This window comes from Salmo salar, chromosome ssa16 (assembly GCF_905237065.1).
Source record: "Salmo salar chromosome ssa16, Ssal_v3.1, whole genome shotgun sequence".
In the NCBI taxonomy this organism is placed as follows: Eukaryota; Metazoa; Chordata; class Actinopteri; order Salmoniformes; family Salmonidae; genus Salmo; species Salmo salar.
Genome location: NC_059457.1, coordinates 73291886 through 73312935, shown reverse-complemented (window position 1 = coordinate 73312935; position 21050 = coordinate 73291886). Strand labels below are relative to the sequence as shown.

The 21050-nt window shown below is 44.3% G+C and overlaps 1 protein-coding gene across 1 annotated transcript in view; it reads left to right on the top strand.

The window, feature by feature from the left end:
* The window catches only part of LOC106574467 (cohesin subunit SA-1), a 52080-nt gene that overhangs the window by 1653 nt on the left and 29377 nt on the right, over positions 1–21050 (top strand). Inside the window, exons 2-5 of the mRNA XM_045697731.1 lie at positions 18732–18954; positions 19142–19262; positions 19346–19595; positions 19731–19807. Of these exons, the coding sequence (XP_045553687.1) occupies positions 18926–18954; positions 19142–19262; positions 19346–19595; positions 19731–19807 (477 nt within the window). The 5' untranslated portion in view covers positions 18732–18925. The remainder of the gene's footprint in view (positions 1–18731; positions 18955–19141; positions 19263–19345; positions 19596–19730; positions 19808–21050) is intronic.

Below are 21050 nucleotides of genomic sequence, written 5' to 3'. Positions count from 1 at the left end.
TTTCCAGTGTATGACTAACCTATTACATATGGCAAATAAACTTGAAATGGAAACGGTTCAATACAATGGGGTATACATACAGTAGTTCTCTGAGCAGCCCAGTTATTGACTTTGTTGAGTCGGGCTGGGATACAAGTCTACAAACCTAACATTTTAGCAATAGGTCTACAGCACAGATGCTGCCCATCTGCAACAGTCTGAAAGTCTATCTCTTCAGACGGCACCTCTACCACTGAGCCTCCCTTACCTGTTAGACTTGTATTGCCATCACTTTCACCAGCACTGATTCAGCTCATGATGTCATTGTTTTACCTACTCTAGTTGAATGCACAGATTGTGTCATACATTTTCTGCTAAAAAAAAGGTTGATGTCAAGCCCTGGTTATGTGGATAAGACTGTCTGCTAAATTACTAAAACGTAATGTAGCGTAATAAAAAAAAAATATATATAGTGGTTTTTGAAGAACATGGAGTAGAAATTCCCTGAAATAGCTTTCCTAATAGCTTAACAATGTTATCCAAAAACATCTGTTCAGATTAGTCTCGGTTTCTAGGCAAATAATGTTTTCAATGAACGTGAACCAATCAGGAAAGACTAGCAAGCTGCTGTTTACACATACGTTAACTGGAGGTTGTAGTCATGGATTAAAAGGCAACGTTACCGCTTCAAACAGCATTAAATAGTTTTTCATATTTTTTATTCCTTTACTACTGCTAATACTAGCTGCTAATTTGCATAAACTTGGTCGCCAAGCTCGTAGTCGCCGACCATTAAATGTATCCTTGTCTGCACCACCCATAGAAACTGTATGGTATCCGGTAGTTTGATCGTTAAAGGTAGTGCCTGGTGTAATCGTGGCATTAGGCTAGGCCACATGTAGGACCTTGAGCAAAACATTGAATTTGTTTAGACCAGGGGAAGAGCTAAGTGGGGAGCCCTCCTTACCTATTCAAAGGCAGGGGAAACACTGGAGTGGCTGGTCTGTAAGGAACGTGAGCGGAAATTGGCGGAAGTTACCGTCGCTCTCATTGAAAACAATGACATCCGGTCATCCTGCCCTGGGCCCAGTGCAGTAATCCAGACCAGACTGTTATGCAGCAGTAGGTCAGGCAGTCTACATTAAAACAGGGGTTGGCAGCTAGATTCATCCACAGGACGGTTTTTGTCAGAGGATGGTCGAGGGATCGGAACATCATTTAATAATTTGTACACTGCAAATTGACCACAACTAAGCCCAAAAAGTGGTTGTATTTTAAAAGAACAGTCATTTCATATCTTGATTACATTGAGACATGAGACATGTCTCTCTTTGTTATTCGTGGGAATACATTTTAAAATGTATTTCACCTTTTATTTAACCAGGTAGCCAGTTGAGAACAAGTTCTCATTTACAACTGCGACCTGGCCAAGATAAAGCAAAGCAGTGCGACACAAACAACAACACAGAGTTACACATGGGATAAACAAACAGATTTTCTAAGTCATTTTAACTAATTTCCTTGTGATTTTAGTCTTTTTTAACCAAAGCTAAATTCCTTATATATATATAATATTTCCTTTTACTAAAATCTTTGGTGGTGTGGGCCTGTGTAATGACTAGTGTATTTATAGTAAGTTATTCCTTTGTAATAACTTGTTGATTTGTGCTAATGAACCAGTTTTGATTTGTGACTGAAATAGTATTTTATAGTCAGGCCAATTACTCCATAAATTATACTGTAACATGTTGCCATTACAGAGCTCCAGAGCGTTTTCCTTGACTTCAGCAGACTTGGCTTAGACATTGTTATTGAATCCAAGCTGAATCCAGATTTAGCTGTGTGTGTGTGAAGAAAGTATTATTTCAGTTTTAGTGAATGACCAATATCAAGCGTTTTCGCTGAAAGAATAGGCCCCATGTCTCTTTAGAATGAGGACATCTTGAAGCTAGCTAAAGCAAATGGTATGTATACAGGGAAGCTGTCAGGACCACTCGCAGTAAAATAAAAACTTTAGCTTTAATTGGCATTAGAAAAATCTGATGCTATTAGTTAGCTAACTACACCAGAACCAGCTAGCTATCTGGTTGTGTTGCATAGTAAGCTGTGGTGTAGTTAGCTAGCTGGTTGTTGTGTAGTTGGCTGTGGTGTAGGCCTAGTTTAGCTAGTAGTTTGTGGTGTAATCAGCTAGCGGATGTTTAGCGGGTTGGCTAGCGGATGTTTAGCGGGTTGGCTAGCGGATGTTTAGCGGGTTGGCTAGCGGATGTTTAGCGGGTTGGCTAGCGGATGTTTAGCGGGTTGGCTAGCGGATGTTTAGCGGGTTGGCTAGCGGATGTTTAGCAGGTTGGCTGGCGGGTCTTTAGCGCGTTGGCTGGCGGATGTTTAGCGGGTTGGCTGCCGGATGTTTAGCGCGTTGGCTAGCGGATGTTTAGCGGGTTGGCTAGCGGATGTTTAGCGGGTTGGCTGGCGGATCTTTAGCGGGTTGGCTGGTCGATCGTTGGCTGGCGGATGTTTAGCACGTTGGCTGGCGGATCTTTAGCGCGTTGGCTAGCGGATGTTTAGCGGGTTGGCTAGCGGATGTTTAGCGGGTTGGCTAGCGGATGTTTAGCGGGTTGGCTGGCGGATGTTTAGCGGGTTGGCTAGCGGATGTTTAGCGTGTTGGCTGGCGGATCTTTAGCGTGTTGGCTGGTCGATCGTTGGCTGGCGGATGTTTAGCGGGTTGGCTAGCGGATGATTAGCGGGTTGGCTAGTTGACCTGTAGCATCAGATGGAGAGAGAGAATGTGGGACTGAAAATGCTCTGAAGCATTTTTCCTGTCCAGCGCTACGCTTGGTTGATTAATATAATTCCCTGAGACCTAGCAGACTGGTGTACTTGTTGGCTACATGGTTGATTAATATCATTCCCTGAGTCCTAGCAGACTGGTGTACTTGTTGGCTACTTGGTTCAACACCCAGGTGGTTATACTACTGTAACGTTAAATGTATGTATCTAAAGGCATTGACAGCACACAGTCAAGTATGTTTCAGCACGGTAGCATAGCATCTAAAGCTAACATGATGATGCTGCTAATATTTCTCCAGCCGATGCTTGGCTGATTAGTTTTTGTAGCACATTATTCCCCAACACTACTACTGCTGGTGACACATTTAATGTGGGCCTACCCTCAGGGGATCAATAAAGTACAGTTACACACACACACACACACACACACACACACACACACATTTTACATCATTGTCTGCCTAGCCTATATCATGCTCCTGAGATTTTCTGGCGGAGAAAGCCGGCTCGCACTCAGATTAAGGGTGTGTGTGTTGTTCACGTCATCTGCCCTCATAGTCTCGTGTGGGATTAAGGTTTTCCCTGTACCACAATAGATTAAACTACCCCTTCTAACCCCAGATTACCAGATTAGCCCATTACCAGTGTATCAGGAGCGGTCTGGTAAACATCCCTCATGGATGATGAACATTGCCTGTCAGGGACCTGAAGTCTAATGTTAGGAGGTTGAGGCTTTAGCTCAGTGAGATTATACAGTCTAGAGTTGAGATGATGAGAGGTCAGGCCCTGGGTGCTATGTCTGGACAGTCACACTAGCACATTGACAACCTGGAAATGTCACTTTCCCCCAGTAGCATCTCAAGGTAAACCAAGCACCTTTGGCCAAACAAACATCTGACTTCATAGGATGACTTCATGACCAGGCTCCAGAGAGCCCTGGATATGCAGTGCTCTTGAACCCAGTCTTTATCTCACACACACACACACACACACACACACACACACACACACACACACACACACACACACACACACACACACACACACACACACACACACACACAGACAGTGATTCTGCTAGTCACAGTAATGGGTTCTCTGTAGTAAAATGATAACATTCTGGAGCCTCTTATGTCATTAGGGTATAATAACCTCAGCTGGAGAAGTGTGTGTGTGTGTGTGTGTAGCAACAGACAGTGAATGTGGGTCAAGGTGAGAGAGCGAGAGAGGCAGAAAGATGAGAGACAAACTAATGAGTCTCTTGCTCCCCCAGCCCTCCCCTCTCTCCTCCTCTGCTCCCGCTGATCTCCCTTTGTGCTCTTGTTCTCTCCTCCATTTCACTCTCCCTCGCTCTCTCTTTGCGTCTCCATTTTGCGATAGCTGCAGCGAGCCAGGCGGCCATTGCAGAGAGAATCTTCTTTCTTGCCTACTGGTATTTCTTGCTTGGTTGCTTTTTCTCTTGAGATTAAAAAAATAAAACATCTTTAGAAACCTTTTTGTTTTTTTATGTAGCGCCTGCAGCCCAAAACCTACTCTAGAGCTCTGTAAACCCACTGCCCAAAACCTACTCTAGAGCTCTGTAAAAGCACTGTATTACTGTAGAGCCTGCAGCCCAAAGCCTACTCTAGAGCTCTGTAAACCCACTGTATTACTGTAGAGCCTGCAGCCCAAAGCCTACTCTAGAGCTCTGTAAAAGCACTGTATTACTGTAGAGCCTGCAGCCCAAAACCTACTCTAGAGCTCTGTAAACCCACTGTATTACTGTAGAGCCTGCAGCCCAAAACCTACTCTAGAGCTCTGTAAACCCACTGTATTACTGTAGAGCCTGCAGCCCAAAGCCTACTCTAGAGCTCTGTAAACCCACTGTATTACTGTAGCGCCTGCAACCCAAAGCCTACTCTAGAGCTCTGTAAAAGCACTGTATTACTGTAGAGCCTGCAACCCAAAGCCTACTCTAGAGCTCTGTAAAAGCACTGTATTACTGTAGAGCCTGCAACCCAAAACCTACTCTAGAGCTCTGTAAAAGCACTGTATTATTGTAGAGCCTGCAACCCAAAGCCTACTCTAGAGCTCTGTAAAAGCACTGTATTACTGTAGAGCCTGCAACCCAAAGCCTACTCTAGAGCTCTGTAAAAGCACTGTATTACTGTAGAGCCTGCAGCCCAAAACCTACTCTAGAGCTCTGTAAACCCACTGTATTACTGTAGAGCCTGCAGCCCAAAACCTACTCTAGAGCTCTGTAAACCCACTGTATTACTGTAGAGCCTGCAGCCCAAAGCCTACTCTAGAGCTCTGTAAACCCACTGTATTACTGTAGCGCCTGCAACCCAAAGCCTACTCTAGAGCTCTGTAAAAGCACTGTATTACCGTAGAGCCTGCAACCCAAAGCCTACTCTAGAGCTCTGTAAAAGCACTGTATTACTGTAGAGCCTGCAACCCAAAACCTACTCTAGAGCTCTGTAAAAGCACTGTATTATTGTAGAGCCTGCAACCCAAAGCCTACTCTAGAGCTCTGTAAAAGCACTGTATTACTGTAGAGCCTGCAACCCAAAACCTACTCTAGAGCTCTGTAAAAGCACTGTATTATTGTAGAGCCTGCAACCCAAAGCCTACTCTAGAGCTCTGTAAAAGCACTGTATTACTGTAGAGCCTGCAACCCAAAACCTACTCTAGAGCTCTGTAAACCCACTGTATTACTGTAGAGCCTGCAACCCAAAGCCTACTCTAGAGCTCTGTAAAAGCACTGTATTACTGTAGAGCCTGCAACCCAAAGCCTACTCTAGAGCTCTGTAAAAGCACTGTATTACTGTAGAGCCTGCAACCCAAAACCTACTCTAGAGCTCTGTAAACCCACTGTATTACTGTAGAGCCTGCAACCCAAAGCCTACTCTAGAGCTCTGTAAAAGCACTGTATTACTGTAGAGCCTGCAACCCAAAGCCTACTCTAGAGCTCTGTAAAAGCACTGTATTATTGTAGAGCCTGCAACCCAAAGCCTACTCTAGAGCTCTGTAAAAGCACTGTATTATTGTAGAGCCTGCAACCCAAAGCCTACTCTAGAGCTCTGTAAAAGCACTGTATTATTGTAGAGCCTGCAACCCAAAGCCTACTCTAGAGCTCTGTAAAAGCACTGTATTATTGTAGAGCCTGCAACCCAAAGCCTACTCTAGAGCTCTGTAAAAGCACTGTATTATTGTAGAGCCTGCAACCCAAAGCCTACTCTAGAGCTCTGTAAAAGCACTGTATTACTGTAATATAGAGACCATGATGCTGCATTATTAAGTGAACCCCCACTACAGATACCTTAGAGCAGGCCAGGGGAGCTCCACTCATTTGTCAAGGGGGCATGAGTTTATTGTCATGATTCAAGGGACCAGAAAATGAAAATGAGGAAGTTATTTTTTTCATGGCCAATGGGCTGGACACAGTGAGGAGACATGTTATTCCCTTTATATTACATTGGAGTCATTTAGCAGACGCTCCTATCCAGGATGACTTACAGGAGCAATTAGGGTTAAGTGCCTTGCTCAAGGGCATATTGACAGATTTTCCACCTACACACACACATTCACTACAATATCTACTACGCTGTTGCTTAAAGACTCGTTCCATGTGGGATTGGCAGAGAGAGGGAGCGAGAGAGAGAGGGAGAGGGAAAAGATGGACGGATGGTGAGTGAGTGAAAGAAATAGGTTGTGTGTGAGACACTTCATCCCGTCATGTCATTACCCTTCACAACAGGGTTCTCCAATAGGAGAAAATCCACCTGGGATTTTATTTTAAATAAATACATATATACATACTTTAGTACCACTCGAGTTTGGACACACCTACTCATTCCAGGGTTTTCCTTTATTTTGAATATTTTCTACATTGTAAAATAATAGTGAAGACATCAACTATGAAATAACACAAATGGATTCTCATGTAGTAACCAAAAAAGTGTTAAACAAATCAAAATATATTTTGATTTGAGATTTTTCAAAGTAACCTCTGTTTACCTTGATGACAGCTTTGACCGCTCTTGGCATTCTCTCAACCAGCTTCACCTGGAATGCTTTTCCAACAGTCTTGAAAGAGATCCCACATATGCTGAGCACTTGTTGACTGCTTATCGTTCCCTCTGAGCCCCTACTCATCCCAAACCATCTCAATTGAGGTTGGGTGATTGTGGAGGCCAGGCATCTGATGCAGCTCTCATTACTCTCCTTTTTGGTCAAATAGCTGAAGGCTGTGTGTGTGTGTGTGTGTGTGTGTGTGTGTGTGTGATATATTATATGTAAGTGTACATACACTTAGGTTGGAGTCATTAAAAGTAGTTTTTCAACCACTCCACAAATTTCTTGTTAACAAACTATAGTTTTGGCAAGTCGGTTAGGACATCTACTTTGTGCATGACACAAGTCATTTTTCCAAGAAAGATTATTTCACTTATAATTCACTGTATCACAATTCCAGTGGGTCAGAAGTTTACATACACTAAGTTGACTGTGCCTTTAACCTCTATGGGCAAGCGTCCCACCTACTCAACAGCCAGTGTAATCCCGTGGCGCGTTATTCAAATACCTTAGAAATGCAAAACCTTCAATTTTTCAAACATATGACTATTTTACACCATTTTAAAGATAAGACTCTTGTTAATCTAACCACACTGTCCGATTTCAAAAAGGCTTTACAACGAAAGCAAAACATTAGATTATGTCAGCAGAGTACCCAGCCAGAAATAATCAGACACCCATTTTTCAAGCTAGCATATAATGTCACATAAACCCAAACCACAGCTAAATGTAGCACTAACCTTTGATGATCTTCATCAGATGACAACCCTAGGACATTATGTTATACAATACATGCATGTTTTGTTCAATCAAGTTCATATTTATATCAAAAACCAGCATTTTACATTAGCATGTGACTAGCATGTGACTAGCATTCGCACCGAACACTGCCGGTGAATTTACTAAATTACTCACGATAAACGTTCACAAAAAGCATAACAATTATTTTAAGAATTATAGATACAGAACTCCTCTATGCACTCGATATGTCCGATTTTAAAATAGCTTTTCGGTGAAAGCACATTTTGCAATATTCTCAGTAGATAGCCCGGCATCACAGGGCTAGCTATTTAGACACCCAGCAAGTTTAGCACTCATCAAAGTCAGATTTACTATAAGAAAAATGTTATTACCTTTGCTGTCTTCGTCAGAATGCGCTCCCAGGACTTCTACTTCAATAACAAATGTTGGTTTGTTTCAAAATAATCCATAGTTATATCCAAACAGCGGCGTTTTGTTCGTGCGTTCAAGACACTATCCGAAAGGGTAAATAAGGGTGACGAGCATGGCGCAATTCGTGACCAAAAAATTCTAAATATTCCATTACCGTACTTCGAAGCATGTCAACCGCTGTTTAAAATCAATTTTTATGCCATTTTTCTCATAAAAAAGCGATAATATTCCGACCGGGAATCTGCGTTTAGGTAAACAGACAAAAGAAAATAAAGCATTCGGTCGACTCGGGCACGCGCCTAAGCCCATAGTACTCTGAGCGGCCACTTGCCAAAAGCGATAAAGTGTTTCAGCCAGAGCCTGCCTCGATATCGAACAGCTTTTTCCCGGGCTCTGAGAGCCTATGGGAGCCGTAGGAAGTGTCACGTTATTGCAAAGATCCTCAGTCTTCAATAAAAAGAGCCAAGATGAAACACAACTTCTCAGACAGGCCACTTCCTGCATGGAATCTTCTCAGGTTTTGGCCTGCCATATGAGTTCTGTTATACTCACAGACACCATTCAAACAGTTTTAGAAACTTTAGGGTGTTTTCTATCCAAAGCCAATAATTATATGCATATTCTAGTTACTGGGCAGGAGTAGTAACCAGATTAAATTGGGTACGTTTTTTATCCGGCTGTGTCAATACTGCCCCCTAGCCCTAACAGGTTAAACAGCTTGGAAAATTCAAAACAATTATGTCATGGCTTTAGAAGCTTCTGATGGGCTAATTGACTAATAAGCTAATCATTTGGAGGTGTGGATGTATTTCAAGGCCTACCCTCAAACTCAGTGCCTCTTTGCTTGACATCATGGGAAAATGAAAATAAATCAGCCAAGACCTCAGACAAAAAAATTGTAGACCTCCACAAGTCTGGTTCATCCTTGGGAGCAATTTCCAAACGCCTGAAGGTACCACGTTCATCTGTACAAACAATAGTACGCAAGTATAAACACCATGGGACCACGCAGCCGTCATACTGCTCAGGAAGGAGATGCGTTCTGTCTCCTAGAGATGAACGTACTTTGGTGCGAAAAGTGCAAATCAATCCCAGAACAACAGCAAAGGACCTTGTGAAGATGCTGGAGGAAACGGGTACAAAAGTATCTATATCCACAGTAAAACGAGTCCTATATCGACATAACCTGAAAAGCCGCTCAGCAAGGAAGAAGCCACTGCTCTAAAACCGCCATAAAAAAGCCAGACTACAGTTTGCCACTGCACACGGGGACAAAGATCGTACTTTTTGGAGAAATGTCCTCTGGTCTGATGAAACAAAACTAGAACTGTTTGGCCATAATGACCATTGTTATGTTTGGAGAAAAAATGGGGACGCTTTCAAGTCGAAGAACACCATCCCAACCGTGAAGCAGGGGGTGGCAGCATCATGTTGTGGGGGTGCTTTGCTGCAGGAGGGACTGGTGCACTTCACAAAATAGATGGCATCATCAGGGAGGAAAATTATATATTAATTTAATTATATGGATATATTGAAGCAACATCTCAAGACATCAGTCAGGAAGTTGAAGCTTGGTCGCAAATGGGTCTTCTAAATGGACCCCCAAGCCTACTTCCAAAGTTGTGGCAAAATGGCTTAAGGACAACAAAGTCAAGATATTGCAGTGGCCATCACAAAGTCCTGACCTCAATCCCATAGAACATTTGTGGGCAGAACTGAAAAAGCGTGTCAGAGCAGGGAGGCCTACAAACCTGACTCAGTTACACCAGCTCTGTCAGGAGGAATGGGCCAAAATTCACCCAACTTATTGTGGGAAGCTTGTGGAAGGCTACCTGAAACGTTTGACCCAAGTTAAACAATTTAAAGGCAATGCTACCAAATACTAATTGAGTGTATGTAAACTTCTGACCCACTGGGAATGTGATAAAAGAAATAAAAGCTGAAATAAATCATTCTCTCTACTATTATTCTGACATTTTACATTCTTAAAATAAAGTGGTGATCCTAACTGACCTAAGTCAGGGTATTTTTACTAGGATTACATGTCAGGAATTGTGAAAAACTGAGTTTAAATGTGTTTGGCAAAGGGCGTATGTAAACTTCTGACTTGAACTGTACATTTATATATATATGCGTAAACTCAGCAAGAAAAGAAACGTCCCTTTTTCAGGCCCCTGTCTTTCAAAGATAATTCGCCAAAATCCCAATAACTTCACAGATCATCATTGTAAAGGGTTTAAATACTGTTTCCCATCCTTGTTCAATTAACATAAACAATTAATGAACATGCACCTGTGGACCGGTCGTTAAGACACTAACAGCTTACAGACGGTAGGCAATTAAGGTCACAGTTCTGAAAACTTTGGTCACTAAAGAGGCCTTTCTACTGACTCTGAAAAACACCAAAAGAAAGATGCCCAGGGTCCGTGCTCATCTGCGTGAATGTGCTTTCGGCATGCTGCAAGGAGGCATGAGGACTGCAGATGTGGCCAAGGCAATAAATTGCAATGTCCGTACTGTGAAACGCCTAAGACCGCGCTACAGGGAGACAGGACGGACAGCTGATCGTCCTCGCAGTGGCAGACCACGTGTAACAACACCTGCACGGGATCGGTACATTCGAACATCACACCTGCGGGACAGGTACAGGATGGCAACAACAACTGCCCGAGTTACACCAGGAACGCACAATCCCTCCATCAGTGCTCCGACTGTCCGCAATAGGCTGAGAGAGGCTGGACTGGGTGCTTGTAGGCCTGTTGTAAGGCAGGTCCTCACCAGACATCACCGGCAACAACGTCGCCTATGGGCACAAACCCACCGTCGCCTGACCAGACAGGACTGGCAAAAAGTGCTCTTCGCTGATGAGTCGCGGTTTTGTCTCACCAGGGGTGATGGTCGGATTCGCGTTTATCATCGAAGGGATGAGCGTTACACCGAGGCCTGTACTCTGGAGCGGGATCGATTTGGAGGTGGAGGGTCCGTCATGGTCTGGGGCAGTGTCTCACAGCATCATCTGACTGAGCTTGTTGTCATTGCAGGCAATCTCAACGCTGTGCATTACAGGGAAGACATCCTCCTCCCTCATGTGGTACTCTCCCTGCAGGCGCATCCTGACATGACCCTCCAACATGACAATGCCACCAGCCATACTGCTCGTTCTGTGCGTGATTTCCTGCAAGACGGGAATGTCAGTGTTCTGCCATGGCCAGCGAAGAGCCTGGATCAATCCCATTGAGCACGTCTGGGGACCTGTTGGATCGGAGGGTGAGGGCTAGGGCCATTCCCCCCAGAAATGTCCGGGAACTTGCAGGTGCCTTGGTGGAAGAGTGGGGTAACATTTCACAGCAAGAACGGGCAGATCTGGTGCAGTCCATGAGGAGGAGATGCACTGCAGTACTTAATGCAGCTGGTGGCCACACCAGATACTGACTGTTACTTTTGATTTTGACCCCCCCCTTTGTTCAGGGACACATTATTCCATTTCTGTTAGTCACATGTCTGTGGAACTTGTTCAGTTTATGTCTCAGTGTTTGAATCTTGTTATGTTCATACAAATATTTACACGTTAGGTTTGCTGAAAATAAACGCAGTTCACAATGAGAAGACGTTTATTTTTTTGCTGAATTTACATACATGCATATGTACAGTGCCTTCAGACTATTCACACCCATTTGACTTTTTCCACATTTTATTACAACCTGAATTTAAAATGGATTCAATTTAGATTTTTTTTGTCACTGGTCTACATACAATTTCAATGGGGAATTATGTTTTTAGAAATGTTTACTAATTCATTAAAAATGAAAAGCTGAAATGTCAGGGATTCAACCCCTTTTTGTTATGCCAAGCCTAAATAAATTTAGGAGTGAACGTTTCTTAAAACCCTTTGAACATGGTGAAGTTATTAATTACACTTTGGATGGTGTATCAATACACAACAACGATACATGCGCCCTTACTAACTCAGTTGCCGGAGAGGAAGGAAACGGCTCAAGGATGTCACCATGAGGTCAATGGTGACTTTGTAACAGTTAGAGTTTAATGGCTGTGATAGGAGAACTGAGGATGGATCAACAACATTGTAGTTATTCCACAATACTAACCTAAATGACAGTGTGAAAAGAAGAAAGCCTGTACAGAATAAACATATTCCAAAACATGCATCTTGTTTGGAACAAGGCACTAAAGTAATGCTGTAAAAAATGTGGCAAAGTAATTCACTTTTCCTACTGAATACAAAGCGTTGTGTTTGGGGCAAATCCATCACTGAGTACCACTCCATATTTTCAAGCATAGTTGTGGCAGCGTCATGTTATGGGTTTGCTTGTAATCATTAAGGACTGGGGAGTTTTTCAGGATAAAAAAAGAAATGGAATGCAGCTAAGCACAGGCAAAATCCTAGAGGAAAACCTGGTTCAGTCTGCTTTCCACCAGACACTGGGAGATTAATTCACCTTTCAGCAAGACAATAACCTAAAACACAAGACCAAATCTACACTGGAGTTGTTTACCAAGAAGACAGTAATGTTCCTGAGTGGCAGAGTTTCCGTTTTGACTTAAATCTACTTGAAAATATATGTCAAACTGAAAATGTCTGTCTAGCAATGATCAACAACCAATTTGACAGAGCTTGAAGAATTTTGAAAAGAATAATGGGAAAATGTTGCACTATAATCTCTTAGAAACGTACCCAGAAAGACTTGCAGCTGTAATCGCTGCCAAAGGTGCTTCTACAAGGTATTGACTCAGGGGTGTGAATACTTATGGAAATGAGATATTTCTGTATTTCATTTTCAATACATTTGCAAAAAATGTCTAAAAACATGTTTTCACTTTGCAATTATAGGGTTGTCATTATTGACTGTAGATGGGTGAGAATAAAAAAAATAAAAAAAGTGAATCCATTTTGAATTCAGGCCGTAACACAACAACATGTGGAATAAGTCAAGGGGCATGACTGCTTTCTGAAGGGACTGTATCTGTTTGGGATTCTTGCAGTCAAACTATGTTCCCGACTATCCGCTCAAGGAAAACTCGGCCCACAGCTGAATGTAATTGGGGACCCCTGCCTTAAGGTGTCTGTCTGCTTCTCCTTCCTTGTATGACTGGGGTCATGACTGGGTTAGGAGAGTTCCATCTCTCTCATTGACCTGCATGGGGTTAATACTGGTCCCCTTCTTTTCCTATCTCTTGTTAATTTATTCTCACTCTTCTCAGACTCTTGATCTATATAATCTGATCTCTCTCTCTCTCTCTCTCTCTCTCTCTCTCTCTCTCTCTCTCTCTCTCTCTCTCTCTCTCTCTCTCTCTCTGTCTCTGTCTCTGTCTCTGTCTCTGTCTCTCTCGCTCTCTCTCGCTCTCTCTCTCGCTCTCTCTCTGTCACTCTCTCTCGCTCTCTCTCTCTCTCTCTCTGTCTCTCTCTCTCGCTCTCTCTCTGTCACTCTCTCTCGCTCTCTCTCGCTCTCTGTCACTCTCTCTCGCTCTCTCTCTCTGTCACGCTCTCTCGCTCTCTCTCTCTCTCTCTCTCTCTCTCTCTCTCTCTCTCTCTCTCTCTCTGTCTCTCTCTCGCTCTCTCTCGCTCTCTGTCTCTCTCTCTCTCTCTCTCGCTCTCTCTCGCTCTCTGTCTCTCTCTCTCTCTCTCGCTCTCTCGCTCTCTGTCACTCTCTGTCACTCTCTCTCTCTCTCTCTCTCTCTCTCTCTCTCTCTCTCTCTCTCTCTCTCTCTCTCTCTCTCTCTCTCTCTCTCTCTCTCTCTCTCTCTCTCTCTCTCTCTCTCTCTCTCTCTCTCTCTCTCTCTCTCTCTCTCTCTCTCTCTCTCTCTCTCTCTCTCTCTCTCTCTCTCTCTCTCTCTCTCTCTGGCATTCCCCTCTCTCAGGTGAAAACTCTTGTTATTATACCTCTTAAGGATGCTATGGTCTCTCTCTGTCTTTCTCTCTTCCTCGCCAGGCTTGTTAGCTCTCATATAGAACCTCCGAGATAAGAACCCTACGCTGTTCAACTGGGCAGTATTGAAATGAGACAGTAAATAGCTGGAGCAGTCTGTACCGTCCTAGCTAGAGCTGGCGTAGTGTGGCTTGAGGACCATGACTGTCTCCTCTGATCTCTCTCTGCCCTCATTTCTCTGGATTCTACAACTGTTTCAGATCAGAGGATCATTTCATGCCCAAAAGTCCTCATCCAAATGACATGGGTTTTATGTTTCAGAAAATGGTGTGACATTTCAGAGACTATAATCATGTCCTTTTTTTTACTAGTTGGCCTAGTTGTCTTGGTCCAGATTGAATGGCCCAGTAATTGCAGGCAGAAGTCTCTTTTTATATGTCATTTCTCTCTCTTTCACCTCTGCCTAGTTGCTGTTGGAAACACCCCGGGTGTTTTTTGGGGGGGCGATTCGGACAGGATCACTTTCTTATGAGTGATGCGCCTTTAGAGTACAGAAGCTTGAATAGTGTGTGCAGCATTTTGTGTGTGTGTGTGTGATCTCTAAGAATCAGAGTGCCTGTTATAATGCATTATTGATGTAGGCAACACCTTTTCTCACTATCACATTTTGTATTTATTTAACCTTTATTTAACTAAATTCTTATTTAAAATGGCGGCATACAGGGGAACAGTGGGTTAACTGCCTTGTTCAGGGGAAGAACGACACATTTTTACCTTGTCAGCTCGGGGATTCGATCTAGCAACCTTTGGGTTACTGCCCCAACGCTCTAACCACTAGGCTACCTGCCGCCCACATGGAGCTGTCTGAGTGAAGGGTCATGCACTGCCAAATGATAGGATATTTTACAGTTGACTGCTGTCCTCCTCCTCCCAAGAGATGTGTTCTCCTCATCTTCAGTGCTGCTGTTAGTTCCCACAGCCTAGTGGCAGTACTCTCTCCCTGTTCCCATTTATGACAGCATTCTTATGGCCGACTTTATTCAGGTGAAGTAGGATTGTATAATGTGGGTAGGTGATAATGTGTTATTATCCGACAGGTCATTATAGTTGAAAACAGCGGAGATTCTTAACAGCAGTGAAAGGGACGTCTAACGAATCCCCAGAGATCACAATGGATCTCTTCATCTCTTTTGTGCCTTCTTACCCCCTGTCCCTCTCCTCCTCCTCTTTCCCCAATCTCCCCCTTCTATCACGCTCTCCCCCTCCCCACCCGGCCCCTTCTCACTGCTCAGCCAATCAGGGGAGGGGGGGGGGCTTATGACCCACAAGGGTTGCCATGGCAATGCCTGCCTGCCTCCCGAGTACATGTCATGCATGTTAAGTGGCTTACACACACACGCACGTGCGTGCGCACACACACACACACAGTTATATGTGTGTTCAGTCAGACCACAGATGATAAAATATGAGCGCTGGATAACTGTCTCTGTAACGTGTTATACAAGCCCTCGCTGCCTGTGTGTGTGTGATCTCTCACATTGATTCTAAGCAGGATCAGTCTATTATAGAGGAAGCTCTGGTTATTCTGTGTGGTATCACACACACACATTCCTGATGCCACAGCACCACCTGGAATGTCAGGGTGAGTTCTTCAGAGCGCTCCAAGCAGTGAAATCACACACTCTCTCTGTCTCTCCTTGTGGAGCTGCTCTGCTCCGTGAGGAAGGGACACACACACAAACCTCTCACCCGGGCAGCTCCCAAAGCTGCCCAGTAACTGGAATACAGAGACTACAGGTGTGTGTGTGTGTGTGTGTGTGTGTGTGTGTGTGTGTGTGTGTGTGTTTGGCTGCTCTCTTTTTAACAGTGAACAGACACTCCCTCCAGGCTTCTTTGTGAGTGTGTGAGACGGAGAGAGAGAGATCGATGTTAATTAAGGAGTATTAGCAGCAGTAGTCTTCAGTCGATGGTCAATAACAACTCTGGCAGACAACCATCTCTGGCCTTCTGCCAAGGTGACGCACAGCGCCGCTTTCAAACACTGTCTGAACCCAGTCACACAGATTTCCCCTGTTGCTTTAGCCTTCTTTTGTCCAGAGAGAATAAGGAAGGAAGGAAGGAAGGAAGGAAGGAAGGAAGGAAGGAAGGAACAGATGGAGAGCACACATCTCAGCCAACAGTGGGAGTGTAGTGGTCCCTGGAGAGATGCTACCAGAAGTGAGGTGGCAGGGGGTTGTACTGTCTAATGACAGTTGCAGATGGTGAGGATTCAGGATTTCCCTCAGAGCGTTTTTACAGCTCTTCACATCCTACCACCTTTTATTAGCTAACCTCAATGTGTACCATTATTTGGTATCCAATATTGGGTAAAAAAATATACTGACATTTTCTACTTACAAGTCCAATCAACAATTTACTTTAATCAATAAATGATCATATGTATATTATATACCGGTACAAACTAGCTATATTTTGTATATTTTCACAAACGTCAATAAACAAGAGTTGATAGACCTAGCTAGAGCTGAGAATCCACCATCTCTTCCCTCTCAGCACTTCTCTCTGTGTGCCGTGCTGTGTGTGGCAGACAGACAGAGGGCATGTGTGTGTGGCAGACAGACAGAGGGCATGTGTGTGTGGCAGACAGACAGAGGGCATGTGTGTGTGGCAGACAGACAGAGGACATGTGTTGGTAACAGACTCACTCCAGTTTCTCTGTGTGTGAGAACATTTAAATACAGTCTCTCCTAGCCTGCCCCCTACTGTTGTTTTAGCCCAGTCTCAGCCACGCACACACACTCACCCTCCATCACACTCCCTAGACACACTCAACAAAGAGACAAAACACCACAGAAACTCACGTTTAACTTATTGAGAGGTTAGATGATTTTTCAAATGATTAAAACCTTGTTAAAGCCGTATAAAGTGTGTTTGTGTTGATGGAGGTGAGAGGACTTTGTGGATCATACTGCCATTGGTGGCCGAAGCAGGGTACTGCACCCACTCGTTGATATTTACTACACTAGACCTAATATTTAGTAATGACTGTTATTTCTATACATAAGGCCAGGAGTTCATTCCTAGCCAGGCAAGCAAATTGACTAGGACAAATGTTAGATCGAACGTATAGCCTATAGAAGGAGCCCTAGAGTTTTCCTGACCTTGCAACCGTGAAAAACTCTGGGGTCTAACCAGTAAAAAATGATTTTCCCCTTTTCATAAAGGATCAGATTTGACAACAAAACATTCTGGGTTTGTTATGGGATTTGTTGTGAAGATTTTTTTTCAAAGATACTTGTTCTTCACTTTAAGTTGAAATCACCGTTGTTTGAAATGATTAGAATTTATAATGTTGTTGTTGAAATGATTAAATGTAATTGGTTAGTGTTGTTGACATGATTAGACCTCTTTCTGTTTGAAACGTGCACACTCTCGACACGCCCCCTCTAGACTTTACTGTTGCACTTCCTAAAGTGGCCAGTTGGTGTCTCCCTTTCCCCTCTTTCTCCTCTACTCTGCCTGCTTTATCTCTCTCCTTCTCCCTACCTTCTATCTCTCCTCTGATACTCACTCTTTCTCCTCTACTCTGCCTGCTTTATCTCTCTCCTTCTCCCTACCTTCTATCTCTCCTCTGATACTCACTCTTTCTCCTCTACTCTGCCTGCTTTATCTCTCTCCTTCTCCTCCCTACCTTCTATCTCTCCTCTGATACTCACTCTTTCTCCTCTACTCTGCCTGCTTTATCTCTCTCCTTCTCCCTACCTTCTATCTCTCCTCTGATACTCACTCTTTCTCCTCTACTCTGCCTGCTTTATCTCTCTCCTTCTCCCTACCTTCTATCTCTCCTCTGATACTCACTCTTTCTCCTCTACTCTGCCTGCTTTATCTCTCTCCTTCTCCTCCTACCTTCTATCTCTCCTCTGATACTCACTCTTTCTCCTCTACTCTGCCTGCTTTATCTCTCTCCTTCTCCTCCTACCTTCTATCTCTCCTCTGATACTCACTCTTTCTCCTCTACTCTGCCTGCTTTATCTCTCTCCTTCTCCTCCCTACCTTCTATCTCTCCTCTGATACTCACTCTTTCTCCTCTACTCTGCCTGCTTTATCTCTCTCCTTCTCCTCCCTACCTTCTATCTCTCCTCTGATACTCACTCTTTCTCCTCTACTCTGCCTGCTTTATCTCTCTCCTTCTCCCTACCTTCTATCTCTCCTCTGATACTCACTCTTTCTCCTCTACTCTGCCTGCTTTATCTCTCTCCTTCTCCTCCCTACCTTCTATCTCTCCTCTGATACTCACTCTTTCTCCTCTACTCTGCCTGCTTTATCTCTCTCCTTCTCCTCCCTACCTTCTATCTCTCCTCTGATACTCACTCTTTCTCCTCTACTCTGCCTGCTTTATCTCTCTCCTTCTCCCTACCTTCTATCTCTCCTCTGATACTCACTCTTTCTCCTCTACTCTGCCTGCTTTATCTCTCTCCTTCTCCCTACCTTCTATCTCTCCTCTGATACTCACTCTTTCTCCTCTACTCTGCCTGCTTTATCTCTCTCCTTCTCCCTACCTTCTATCTCTCCTCTGATACTCACTCTTTCTCCTCTACTCTGCCTGCTTTATCTCTCTCCTTCTCCCTACCTTCTATCTCTCCTCTGATACTCACTCTTTCTCCTCTACTCTGCCTGCTTTATCTCTCTCCTTCTCCCTACCTTCTATCTCTCCTCTGATACTCACTCTTTCTCCTTTCTCTCCCTTTTTTCGTTCTGTTTTTCAAGTTGAGTAAATGTTGAGAATATTCCAAACTAAATCCCCAGACATTTGTGACAAATGGCTAAACTGTCTCTCTCTCTCTCTCTTTCTAGGGGCTGGTGTGTTGTGAGGTGCTGTGTCCCCAGTGTTGAGTGAATTTGGTCACCCTTCTGTAACCCCCACACACACACACACACACACACACGCCCACGGCTGACCCCGCACCGAGCCACACCCCTCCCTCCAGTGGACCACATACACACACACCCTTTCCTGAGGACACACACCCTTCCCTGCAGCAGTCAGGATGATCACCTCTGAGCTGCCTGTCCTACAGTGAGTCTTTCCCTGTTGCTTCGTCAACCAAAGCCTCATTAAGAGATCACAACACTCCCCTGATGCGGTAATTAGTCGAACGTAGGTGTGTGTGTGTGTGTGTGTGTGTGTCGTGTATGTTGTGATCGCTGAGTGTGGGTAGAATTGTGTATGTGTATCCCTCTCAGTATAAGTGTGTGTGTTGCAGGGACTCGTCCATTGAGAGCGGAGCGGCAGACACAGTGAGTCTGAGTGTGAGTGTGAGTGAGCTGGAGGACCCGACAGACACTAAAGGGAAGAAGAAGAGAGGCAGGCCTGGCAGACCACCAGTAAGAACACCTTTCTACGAGGTTCCTTCTCTCTACATAGTCTCTTCCTGTATATCTGAATCCGTTGCCCCTCCCCCTTTTAGGCAGCCAATAAGAAGCCTCGGAAGTCCCCAGCGGAGAAGGCTACAGGCGGTGCTAAAGGGAGGAAGGCCAATGGGATCCCTCAGACCAACGGCGAGGGAGGAGACCCCGTCACTCTGTTTGAGGTGGTCAGAATGGGAAAGAGTGCCATGCAGTCTGTGGTTGATGACTGGATCGAGTCGTACAAGCAGGACCGAGACATCGCTTTACTGGACCTCATTAACTTCTTCATCCAGTGTTCTGGCTGCAAAGGTATTACTGTCATAGTCTACTGTTAACTGCTACCTACACACCAGACAATATTCTGATTTATATAGGCCTCATTTCCAGGTTGGTTGTATTGTGGTTGTTAAAGGTTGTATTGTGGTTGTGCGTAACCCTCTTCAGGCACCGTGCGCATCGAGATGTTCCGGAACATGCAGAACGCTGAGATCATCAGGAAGATGACAGAGGAGTTTGACGAGGTAATGCATCAAAGCTGTCATTGGTTGGATGAGTGGAGGGAGGGAGGGATAGGCGAGTGGAGATAGACTGACGTGTGTATTAACGTATTGATGTACGTCAAGGACAGTGTGACAACTGCTGATTATAAAAAGGGCTTTATAAATAAATCTTAAATGATTGACTACCCTCTCACCATGTCCTCACCCCAGTAATAGATCAACATATTGATCATGTTTATCTGTGGTCTGCAGGACAGTGGAGACTACCCTCTCACCATGTCCTCACCCCAGTAATAGATCAACATATTGATCATGTTTATCTGTGGTCTGCAGGACAGTGGAGACTACCCTCTCACCATGTCCTCACCCCGGTAATAGATCAACATATTGATCATGTTTATCTGTGGTCTGCAGGACAGTGGAGACTACCCTCTCACCATGTCCTCACCCCAGTAATAGATCAACATATTGATCATGTTTATCTGTGGTCTACAGGACAGTGGGGACTACCCTCTCACCATGTCCTCACCCCAGTAATAGATCAACATATTGATCATGTTTATCTGTGGTCTGCAGGACAGTGGAGACTACCCTCTCACCATGTCCTCACCCCCAGTAATAGATCAACATATTGATCATGTTTATCTGTGGTCTACAGGACAGTGGGGACTACCCTCTCACCATGTCCTCACCCCAGTAATAGATCAACATATTGATCATGTTTATCTGTGGTCTGCAGGACAGTGGAGACTACCCTCTCACCATGTCCTCACCCCAGTAATAGATCAACATATTGATCATGTTTATCTGTGGTCTACAGGACAGTGGGGACTACCCTCTCACCATGTCCTCACCCCAGTAATAGATCAACATATTGATCATGTTTATCTGTGGTCTGCAGGACAGTGGAGACTACCCTCTCACCATGTCCTCACCCCAGTAATAGATCAACATATTGATCATGTTTATCTGTGGTCTACAGGACAGTGGGGACTACCCTCTCACCATGTCCTCACCCCAGTAATAGATCAACATATTGATCATGTTTATCTGTGGTCTGCAGGACAGTGGAGACTACCCTCTCACCATGTCCTCACCCCAGTAATAGATCAACATATTGATCATGTTTATCTGTGGTCTGCAGGACAGTGGGGACTACCCTCTCACCATGTCCTCACCCCAGTAATAGATCAACATATTGATCATGTTTATCTGTGGTCTGCAGGACAGTGGAGACTACCCTCTCACCATGTCCTCACCCCAG